The sequence below is a fragment of the Diabrotica virgifera genome, chromosome 2 (assembly GCF_917563875.1).
Source record: "Diabrotica virgifera virgifera chromosome 2, PGI_DIABVI_V3a".
Lineage (NCBI taxonomy): Eukaryota > Metazoa > Arthropoda > Insecta > Coleoptera > Chrysomelidae > Diabrotica > Diabrotica virgifera.
The window spans coordinates 238,471,057-238,483,251 of NC_065444.1; the positions used below are offsets into that span (position 1 = coordinate 238,471,057).

At 34.2% G+C, this 12,195-nt stretch overlaps 1 protein-coding gene across 1 annotated transcript in view; it reads left to right on the plus strand.

Moving 5' to 3' along the window:
* Positions 1–3,192, plus strand: part of LOC114330878 (dolichyl-diphosphooligosaccharide--protein glycosyltransferase subunit STT3B) — a 52,127-nt gene extending 48,935 nt beyond the window's left edge. The window contains exon 12 of the mRNA XM_028280300.2: positions 2,894–3,192. Within this exon, the coding sequence (XP_028136101.1) occupies positions 2,894–2,971 (78 nt within the window). The 3' untranslated portion in view covers positions 2,972–3,192. The remainder of the gene's footprint in view (positions 1–2,893) is intronic.
* Positions 3,193–12,195: the final 9,003 nt, after the last annotated feature.

Below are 12,195 nucleotides of genomic sequence, written 5' to 3' on the forward strand. Positions count from 1 at the left end.
TCTATCCTTAAAAATACTCGAAATTGTCAGATTAAGATAATGCAAGTTAAGTACATGCAAAAGAGTATATATTTCAAAAATATGACGATTTGAGCGGGGCGTACGGAAATGGGTGAGTCAAAAAGTTTCACAAAAAAAAAGCGAATATTTCGCGAAATGAACGTCAGATTGAAAAACTAAAAACTACGTGTTCAATATTTTTCAAAAATTTATCGAAAAATAGCAAACTTGACCCCCCACGGAGAGGGGTGGGGGTAAATTTAAAAATTTTAAATACAAATCCCGCGGTCTTTCGCAAAATAAACATCATATCGAAAAACTGCAAAATACACTTTATCAATATTTTTGAAAAATCTATCGAATGGTTCCAAACACGACCCCCCACGGAGGTGAGGTGGGGGGTTACTTTAAAATCTTAAATGGTAGACCCCGTTTCTTATTGCAGATTTGGATTGTTTGTATAAAAATAAACAACTTTTATTAGAAACATTTTTTTGAATTATGGATAGATGGCGCTATAATCGGAAAAAAGATTGTTGAAAATGGAAAATTAAATTAAAAAATGGGAAGTCCCCACTAAAATGGAAAATTTTACTTAACTTTTTTGGTTTTAGGACCTAATAATCACAACCCAATAGGTCCCCAAAGCGCTTGAGTGACTGCACATTTAGCATACTTTGCTCCCCTACCATAATATATCTGCTTGTTCCTACAACCAGAAACAAAATTAGAGAACTATAGGTACTTCCAAGTCATGCGATACCTTTTTCGTTTTCCGGTGACACAATTGTAATGTATCTGCTTGTTTCAACTGCGTAGCTTCACTAGAAACGAAATTAGAGAACTATAGGTTCTTCCAAGCCCTGTGTTAACTTTTTCGCTTTCCGATGACCCAATTATAATATATCTGCTTGTTCCAACTCAGTTGCTTCACCAGAAGCGAAGTTAGGAAACTATAGGCTCTTCCAAGATGTGCGTTACCTTTTTCGCTTTCCGACGACACAATTATAATATATCTACTTGTTCCAACTCCGTTGCTTCACCAGAAGCGAAGTTAGGAAACTATAGGCTCTTCCAAGTTGTGCGTTACCTTTTTGCCTTTCCGGTGACCCAATTATAATATATCTGCTTTTTCCAACTCCGTTGCTTCACCAGAAGCGAAGTTAGAAAACTATTGGGTCTTCCAAGTTGTGCGTTACCTTTTTGGCTTTCCAGTGACCCAATTATAATATATCTGCTTGTTCCAACTCCGTTGCTTCACCAGAAGCGAAGTTAGAAAACTATTGGGTCTTCCAAGTTGTGCGTTACCTTTTTGGCTTTCCGGTGACCCAATTATAATATATCTGCTTGTTCCAACTCAGTCGCTTCACCAGAAGCGAAGTTAGGAAACTATAGGCTCTTCCAAGATGTGCGTTACCTTTTTCGCTTTCCGACGATACAATTATAACATATCTACTTGTTCCAACTCTGTTGCTTCACCAGAAGCGAAGTTAGAAAACTATTGGGTCTTCCAAGTTGTGCCTTACCTTTTTCGCTTTCCGGTGACACAATTATAATATATCCGCTTGTTTCAACTGCGTTGCTTCACCAGATACGAAGTTAGAAAACTATAGGTTCTCCAAGTCGTGCGTTACCTATTTCGCTTTCCGGTGACACATAATATATATCTGCTTATGAATGTTTTTTTGATATTGATAACTATTTCCGAAGTGAAAGTCGAAAGGTCAAGTAAACTTGATTTCAAACTCGAATTGTGGCTTATGCCCAAATAAAATAGTAAATATTATTTTTAATACATGTTATTTTTAGTACAACAATGAACTAACATTTTTTAAAAAGGTCCGCATGTACATTTTTTTATTTCAGCGTCTATTTCCGTTCAGATCGGATTTAAGTTGTTTCTTTAAATTAAATGGTTCTTTATTGAGGATTCCACAATAATGATTTTCCACGGTAAACATCAATAAGTTACATATTTCCTTCCGACAGTTCCGACCATTCCATTACTAACAAATATTCAACTCGTGCGCGCCAAAACCAACAAACCACTCGCAAACACGTCCAAATACGTATTGCGAACCATCAAAGCGTTTGTTGAAAAACCGACAGAATTTAGATCGTGGTGCGTCGTGTGCGTGCCGTTTGTGCGTCACTTGAAAACACGTACTAATCTGACGAATACGCTGCGCGCGAGCGGCTCGCACACCGAGCAGAGCGCATATGTATATCCGTCTTTAGGCCACTGTTGCTCTGATAGCCTCATATAAATTTGGGAAATAATTAATAAGAATAATCCGATATTTGACACTATGAGATGCAAAGAGGCCTAACCCACAATTTTAACAAAACGCTTTTATTACATGAAAGTTATCCCTTATTTAAGTATTTTCAGATGCAGAGTGGCTCAAGCATTGGTTGGTTGAGCCACTCTGCATCTGAAAATCCTTCAATAAGAGATAACTTTAATGTAATAAAAGCGTTTTGTTATGTTGTGGGTTGTAACCTGGGTATATGGGAAGAAAAATTAATAGGAACAATGGTTAAAACAAAAATATAAATATGAATTACAAAAATGCATAATAGTCTTAATATAACATAATAATTTTATTAACTGAAATTGTATGTTGTAAATATAATATATAGCATGAACTTAATGATATAAACATAATTTTGTTTTCCCTCATATAAATTGTATTATACGGTATGTACCTGGTCGATGTTTGAAAGACTGTATATGGGTATTATACTACCACATCCAGTTCTTCAATGAACTTATCAATGAATATTTAATATAGCCATATATTTAACCAAAAAAAATATGTTTTTTTATGTAATGATATATTAATATCATATATTTATCAAGAATGCCACTAATTTACCTTTTTTATTTCAGAATACTAAACGTAAGAAGGGTAGCATTAAAAACAAGCCCATTATAGTTAAAGGAAAGAGACTGTCTACAAAACAATAGATTAAAATCTATAAAATAGTTATATAAATTAATATTTTGTTGTTCTCGTTATTGTTTTCTTTTTTTATTAGATTTTTCATTTACATTACAAAAGATTTTTATTCAGAAGAGGGAGTTACATATGTTTCACATTTTTAAATGTTTTTTCAGAAAACTTAAAAAAATTCTTTGTTCACTATGTGATAAACTGTAAAAAATGCAAATACAATTCTAAACCTTTATCTTATTTGTTTTTTGTAAACCCTTATGTATTTACCGTTTCTCTACATTAAGCAAAAATATTATTTGCGTGTGTTGGACTGTCTGAGCTGAAACAATAAGAAATTGAAGTTGTACAATTTATACCAATGTGTGAAAGGACGTGGCTAATAGCGACAAGGGGATCAGGAACGCTAAAAGGAACAACTTCAGAAAATTCTGCTAAAAAATCGATTCGAAGACGGTTGGGGCAAAATTACACAAAGTTCTGTCAAATAGTAAAGTTGACAATGTCATGACCTTACGCAATTCGAGAATCATAGAAATGCATTTTCCAGAAAGTGAAGTTGTTCTTGGAAAAAAACTGAATTATTGAATACCATAGAAATCCAATCAGGGGCTTCCTCAATGGTCTGGCACATAAGCAGCAGTAGATAGCTGATGTGGGTGACAAATTCCCGTTGTGACTTTCTAGATTATATACAGAGAGGCCAGTGTTAAACTCAAAAATATACGAACAATACAATTTGTAGATGATATTGTTTTTTATTGTACCAGGAAAAACTTTGAAACATGTGAATATGAACTGAACAAAACCTATGACATCTTTAATGAGTGGCTGAATGAAAATAATTTTACACTCTCTGAACAAAAAACAGAGGTGTGTGTATTTAGCCGAAAACGAAACATTGAGCAGGATCATGTAAAACTGGGACCTTATAATTTCCAAATAAAAAATGTAGTGAAATACTTAGGATTATATCTAGATCGGAAACTGCTATGGAAAGACTGTATACATCAAATAACTAAAAAGTCTGAGAATGCTATTAACATACTGAGAGCTTTCTGTTATACCAAATGGGGAGCTGACCCAAATATTGCCTTGTTGTTTTATAGAACTATGATAAGATCAATCCTGGATTATGGTAGCCATTTGTATGGATCAGCGGCACAAACGCATTTAGATAAAATAGAAAACCAAAAAAACAAAAGCTTGAGAATATGTCTTGGATATCTCAAGTCAACTCCAATAAATATTATGGAAGCAGAAGCCGTAGAACCACCATTACAACTGAGAAGGCAACTAATTAGTAACAAGTTCATCACGAAAGCATTTTCCAAATCCGCAAGTTATATAACACTTATCCATGAACTTTCAGTTTCAGTACTCACTCAGTCGTATTGGCTAAAAAAGAAAACTCCACTTATCTGTGAAAGTTACACCACTCTTTCTCAATACAGGTTGTCACTATACACATCAAAAATCCAACCAATATTTTCAGAACGTCCACATATTCTGTTTTCTAAACAAATCAAGACATTTCAGATCGACAAACACCACTTTCTCGAAACGGTTAATCAACGATGGCCCGACTACAACCAGATTTACACCGATGGATCAAAACAAATTCGTACAGGCGCCACTTTTTACGATCACACCACAAAATATCACGAAGAGATCAGATTACCAGATGAGGCAACGATATATACAGCAGAAATGTTTGCAATAAGTGAAGCTCTAAAGTATATACTTAGGACTGATAGATCGAAAAGTATTATATTTACAGATAGCAAAAGTGTCGTGGAGAGACTAAAGAATATAGGTGCGTCGAAGAACTTAAATCATCTAGAAGTAGAAATATTACAGACCAATTACGAAATACGTAGCTCACAACGAAAGGTGATAATAGTTTGGATAAAAGGACATTCGGGTATTCAAGGAAATGAAATTGCCGATAAGTTTGCAAAGGCTGCGTCAGACTTAGACAGAGAGTGTATTAATCAGCGTATTCCTTATACCGATTTGAATTCCATACTTAAAATTCAGCTCAAAACCAAATGGCAAGAATTGTATAACAGCAAACAAACAGGACTAAATTACAAATCATGTCAAGTCCAGATCCCGAGGCTAAGATGGTTCCACAACCAAAACAACAGAAACTTTATTATTACCATTAACCGAATAAGAGCAAATCATGCAATGTCACCAACTTATAAATTTAAAATTGGTTTAATTGATGATTCTTCATGTTTATGTGGTGAACTGGGAGACTTAACTCATATTATACTCGGGTGTTCATTAAATAGTGCAAGCACTGATAAATTCTATAATGAAATAGTTAATAACAACATTTTTTTACCCATAAATTTAAATTGTATAATTTTCAATACGAATAATAATATATTGTATTTCTTATATAATCACACCAAGAGGTGCAAAATGAAATTGTAAATTACTAACCACATCTTTGTTAGCAATTCTGCAACTAATTATATTTTGTACGTGTGCACCGAAAAAATATAAAAAAAAAATATAAAAAAAAAATTAAAAAAAAAAATTTAAAAAAAATTAAAAAAAAATAATAATAAAAAAAACAAAAAAAAAACAATAGTAAAAAAGAATATAAAGAAAAAAAAAGCAAAATAAATTATACATATAAAAAGATAAGTAAAAATTAAATTATAAAGAAAACAAAAGAAAAATTTGCACACATTAATCTTACCTTACTAATATTTTGAGCATTGTAATCGTGAGGAAGGATGAGTTTTAAATTAAAAAAAAATAAAAAACAAAAAGAATTGTTATAGTTAAAGAAAAAATTGTCTGGCTAATTGGTCCCTACCAAAGCCATCAAATTAATTAAAAAAAAATGACTTTCTAGATATAAACTGCGCGTCATAGAAAACGGGCACCCTAAAAAATTGGTCATTTTTGATGTCGCGTATCTCCTAAACCTGTTGTCCGATTTAAATGATTTTTTGAATATCTTATAGCACTATTCTTTGCCAATATCCATGTAATAATATTTTTGCTAATCAGGTAAATTTTCATTGTATACCGGGTGTACGAATGAAACTGTGTTTTTTTCTCAAAGTTCGCAACACCCTGTGGAATATTCTAGCATTTGTAAAATACTGAAATTAAAACCCGACTATAGCCTCAGGTTTTCTTAACATTCTGTTTTTTGATTCATTCGCTTATGTTGGATAATACAAAAGTTATGTACTCTAACATCTAGCCATGTTCTTCATCAGTACAGGGTGTTATTAGTCTAAGGGGTTTTAGGGACTAAATAAGTTCGACAAACTTTAAGGGGTAATTCTGCATTAAAAATAATGACAGTTTGATTTATAATCATATTTCCGCAAAAGCTTCGTTTCCGAGATACGGGATGTTCAATTTTTTCTCACAAACTGATGATTTATTTATTGCTTTAAAACCGGTTGAGATATGCAAATGAAATTTGGTAGGTTTTAAGAGATGGTTATTGCGCATTTTTTGACATTCAACTAAGAATTTTATATTCACTATTGGAGCGCATACGGGTAATATGACCGATCATATTATTCGTATGCACGCCAATGGTGAATAAAAAATTCTTAATTGTATGTCAAAATATGTTAAAAAATTACGTCTTAAAATCCACCAAATTTCATTTGCATATCTCAACCGGTTTTAGGGCAATAAATAAGTCGTCAGTTTGTAAGAAAAAAATCAACATCCTGTATGTCGGAAACGAAGTATTTGCGGACATATGTTTATAAAGCAACCGGTCATTATGTTTTAATGCAGAATTACCCCTTAAAGTTTGTCGTACTTCTTTAGAAACACCATGTACTGATAAAGAGCATGCCTAGTTGTTAAAGTACATAACTTTTGTATTATCCAACATAAGCGAATGAATCAAAAAACAGAATGTTAAGAAAACCTGAGGCTATAGTTGGGTTTTAATTTCAGTATTTTATAAATGCTAGAATATTCCACAGGGTGTTGCGAACTTTGAGAAAAAAACACAGTTTGATTCGTACACCCGGTATACAATGAAAATTTACCTGTTATGCAAAAATATTATTATAGGGATATTGACAAAGAATATGGCTATAACATATTCAAAAACTTAAATCGGACAACAGGTTAAGGAGATACGCGTCATCAAAAATGACCCATTTTTTAGGGTGCCCGTTTTCTATGACGCGCAGTGTAGGAACATTTGACAGCACTCCACATGAAATAGTCTTAATAAAACTAAATGAAATAGGGATAAATATGAAAATCGGGCAAGACTCAACGAACTGTCAACACTGATGGAATAGCCCCATCCTATTCAAACAGTGAAGTGAGATTGCCTGCAACATAGAAGAGAGAGGTCCTAGAGAGACAGCATTTTTCAGGTAAAATTTGCTATAACTACCAGCAGAGTTGCCAGATGTGATTTCATAAATCCCCCACTTAGAAACTGAAATTCCCTCAAATTGAAGCTCAAATCACCCAAATTAAATAATGTTTGCCGCATTTTAATAAATTAGTAGTCAAATGTAGAAAACAGTAAACAAAAATTATACTACTTATCAACAGAGGGCCCTGGAAATAATTCATAGGTTCTATCTTCTTCGATTATATGAGAGTATAATATACAGTTCTATGTGTATATTCGCAAATTTAATTTCCCACGACCCCTTAAAATCTTTTATAATTTTCACCCTAAAAAATCTCCCAACCATTTCTTCTTAGAGAAGTTCTCCTATACGATTTCAAATTACCCCAAAATTGTGGGAAAATACCCCCCTCTGGCAACCCTGTCGTACACTGTCAATTTGTTTGTTTACGAAAGATGGCGATTATCTTCCCTCCTTTACCTGATTATCTTCTATCTCGTCCTGAAGGCATTAAATTCGCTTCATGGCGATTCCATCAGTGTTGACATTTCGTTGGCAAAACTCCTCCGTCAACGACTAGAGGCTGACTACAAGAGATAGCTGCGTCCCTATTCATGTAGAGTCTATAAGTAGATTTACTTTTATGCAATTTGACAAGCTTCCGGGTATCCTTGGTAGTAATAATTGGAATCGTTGTCATAATAATTGCGAAGGGCAATTTGACAGAACGCTAATCTAAGAACATCTTGGAACACGACTCTTCCTCAGCGACTACAGTTAGGTCGATAGTACGGGAACTAAGACTTATGTATCTGTTGCGGAGTACCTATGGTGCACCGGTATGGCTCAACAGTCCGCACACCAAAGGTTTTAGACGCCAACTAAACCCGGTTTTGTGTATTATATCAGGCACAATCAAGGCCACGACAATGTACTGGCTACCAGCGATAAGCCACATAGCCCCTCACACGCCAGCCGAGAACATGCCATTGTCAGGGTGTATAGAAAAATTAACTCGGACTTGTGCTCCGCTCTCACGTTGGTATTACCGACAGAGATATAAGTAGGCTTCGTTTGAGTTAAAATCCTCTAGATTGTGCAAAAATTCGAATTGAAACGAATTTCAAGATAACTGACCGTTGGCAAGAAAAACACCACCTGACACCCGGAATAGCACAACACAAGCAAGCCAGAGGGTTTCGGCCAACCAAGAAGAATCTAGAACACACTAACACTAAACAGAATACGAACAAGCTGGTAGGCGCTCCGAATATAGACATAATAAAAATAGACTAGGTAAGGTATGGGCCACTCTGTGCATCGAGGTGTAACGCCGATATCAAGGGCGGCATTGGTTAATATTCACTTTGAGTGGTCTAGGCATCTTTGTCTGTCACATGCGCAGTATCGCTTAGTTAAAAGAGATAGATAAACCACCGATCGACTGCCCGCGCGTTACGTAATTTTGCTCAGTATGCCTTGTCTATCCTTATTATGTCTATGGCTCCGACTCACTTTTCAGATGGGGAAAATACTTATGATTTCTTAATGGCGACCACAGATCACCTACCTCCTCGTGGCGACCAAAGAGTCAATTGAATATATTTGTCAACTAAATGCTAAATGTTCTTTTATAAAAATTAGTTAATGTTATTTACTGTTTGTAATGTATTGTCCTACTGTGATGTAGCCATACGCTAAATAAATAAATGCGAAGGGTAAGTTCGACAATATTCTTTGACATAATTAAGAGAGGAATGAATTATAAAAATGCATTGTACAAAAATCTGAATCGAGGATGTAAATTAGATGATTAGTAAGGCTACAAAAGTCCTAATGGTGTATAGAAAAATTGGGGATATAACCCAAAAATCTTGAGGTGGATTTACTTGACAATAATGAGATCAATCACTTACGGGAAAGTAGAGCAAGCAATACGAGTAATGACATTTCAAATACTAAATAAAGGCGAAGAAATTAGAAAAAAAAGTGAGAAGAAAATTAAATCGAAATTATTATTTACAAAGCTCAACAGGCCTAGGGATTAAATGCATTACGTATTATAAAATACATAGTGGGCCAAAGAAAAGAGTCCACCTCGATATTTTTCAGTATTTATTAGGTTTTAAGGAAATGAAGAAACAGGTCCACTTTTGATCTAAGGGGGACACATTTTTACGGTACATATATCTGTTATTTGTCAACCCCCTCCCTTCCACTTCTTCCTCCCCTTATTTTTAAATAGGGAATAGGGGTCGTGTGCTAGCTCATTTAAAAGGTTATTCAATTATCTATTCAGTAATATAAACATTAGCATAATTATTTACACGGTGTTCAAGAAAAAATATCTTAATTAAATTAATTGTGAAAAAAGAAGAATGTATGTAATTTATTTAATTCAAAATACACTCTACTGCTGTCACAAAACAGAAAAAAAAATATTTTTGATAAATAAACATTGCTTTTCGCTTAATTTCAATGTTCAAGCTGCCACCCATCTGCCTCTTGGTAGGTTGAATATTCAATTTAAGCGAAAAATAATATTTATTTGTCAAATAAACATTTTTCTCTGTTTTCTGCCAGTAGTAGAATGTATTTTGAGTTAAGTAAATTGCATACATTATTCTTTTTGTGTCAATTAATTTAATTCAAAAGAATTTTTCTTGGACACCCTGTATAAATAATTTTGTCAATGTTGAGAATTGAATAACCTTTCAAATGAGGTAGCACACGACCCCTATTTCCTATTTAAAAATAAGCGGTAGAGGAAATGGAAGAGAGGGGGTTGACAAATGACAGATGTATGTACCGTAAAAATATGTCACCCTTAGATCAAAAATCGACCTGTTTCTTCATTTCCTTAAAATCTAATAAATACTGCCAAATATTGAGGTGGACTCTTTTCTTTGGCCCACTTTGTACAATTCCTAAGTATACAGGGTGTCCAGAAACTCTCCAGACAAACGAAGACCGGAAAGTTTTCAGATAATTTTAAGACAATTTAACCCAATTCATTCAGTTCGAAAATGCTTCCTAAGGGAACTAGAGCTCTTTGAAGATATGGAGTCTTCGAATTAGTTTTTCTTAGATATCTCCAGAACGCTTACATTTAGAAAAACAAAAACTGGTAAGCTTATTTAGTTCCAAAGACAAATCGATTCCATCAATTACGAATGTCTAGTACCGGTCATAGTCGCCCGTTTTGGGTAGGGCAACGGTTATTTTATCGCATAACTTTTTTTCTTTACCTTCTAAGCATTTCTGATACTGGATTATTAAATTGTGAAGTACTCTAGTACTAAAAGGTACTCTTGCGTTAAGCCAGTAGGATGCACCGTTTTCTAAAAAAATCGATTTGAAAATTTTTCGTTTGTTGAATTTGAAAAAATATTTTCAAAAAAAAAACTATTTAGAAAAACGAAAACTGGTACATTTATTTGTCTTCCAGAGATAAACCGATTTCCTTAATTGCAAAATTCTAGTACCGGTCATATCCGTCCGTTTTGGATAGGTCAACGGTTATTTTATCGCATAACTTTTTTGTCATTAATTTTTAAGCATTTTTGACAGCTCTTGCTTTAAGTCGGTAGAATACACCGTGTTTTTTCCAATTTTTTTCAAATTCAAAAAACGAAACATTTTCAAATCGACTTTTCTAGAAAATGGTGCATTCTGCCGACTTAAACAAGACTACCTTTTAGTAGTAGGATACCTTGCAATTTAATAATCCACTGTCAGAAATGCTTAGAAGGTAAAGACAAAAAAGTTATGCGATAAAGTTTGCGACCCTACCCAAAACGGTTGCCTATAACCGGTACTAGAAGCTCATAATTGATGAAATCGATTTATCACTGGAGATTAAATGAGCGTAGCAGTTTTCGTTTTTCTAAGTAGAAGCGTTTTGCAGATATTTAAGAAAAACTAATTCCAAGACGCCATCTTCAAAGAGCTCTAGCTCCCTTTGGAAGCATTTTCGGACTAAATGAATTGGCTTAAATTATCTTAAAATTATCCGAAGAATCTCTGGTCTTCGTTTGTCGGGAGAGTTTCTGCACTGTATATTACAAACTTATATCAAATGGGGTGGCTTATTGTTCAATAATGTTGCTTCCTTCTAAATTGGCATATTTTCCTCCATTCATCCCTGTTTGTCGCTCTTTCTTCCCAATCATCAAGATCTTTAAGTTCTTTTCTTAGATCTTCATGTACACTATCAAACCATCTTTGTCTGTGTCGTCGTTTCCTTCTATTCCTGATTGGGCCGTTTTAGAATCATCTTTGGCATCCTCTTCCTTTCCATTCTCATCACGTGCTCCATCTATCTTACTCTCTGTGCCTTTACGAAGCAAATTCTTGGTTAGTTATACAGTTCCTCCAGCTCCCTGTTTGTTCATCGCACACCCATCCTTTTTGCCTTCATATACATATAGCTCTGGGCTCTGAGCATTTTTCGTTCCAATTTCTCCACATTTGCTTTTTTCATTGTCCATACTTCGCGACCCTACGGCATTTTGGGCCTTATTACAGTTTTATATATCCTTGTTTTTCGCGATACATATTTGGATTTCATCAGTATTCTTAGCATCTTTTTATTTCCCTTTGCCAATGTGGCATTCAGTTCCCATCTACCTGACCTGTTTCTTCTATAATAAACCTATGATACGTAAAATTGACCACTCTTTTGGAATTATATTCCCTTGATTATTAGATATAAAAGTAAACTTTCCCTCATCTTTTTGCTCTGTATTTCCGAGTATCATGTAGGTACTTTGACTTTTCCTGGTTTATTTCTTTGTATTTTCTTCTAAAATATTTTGCCTCTTTTTCCAATCTTCTTATCTTCTTCTCCTTCTTCTTCTAATGGCGCT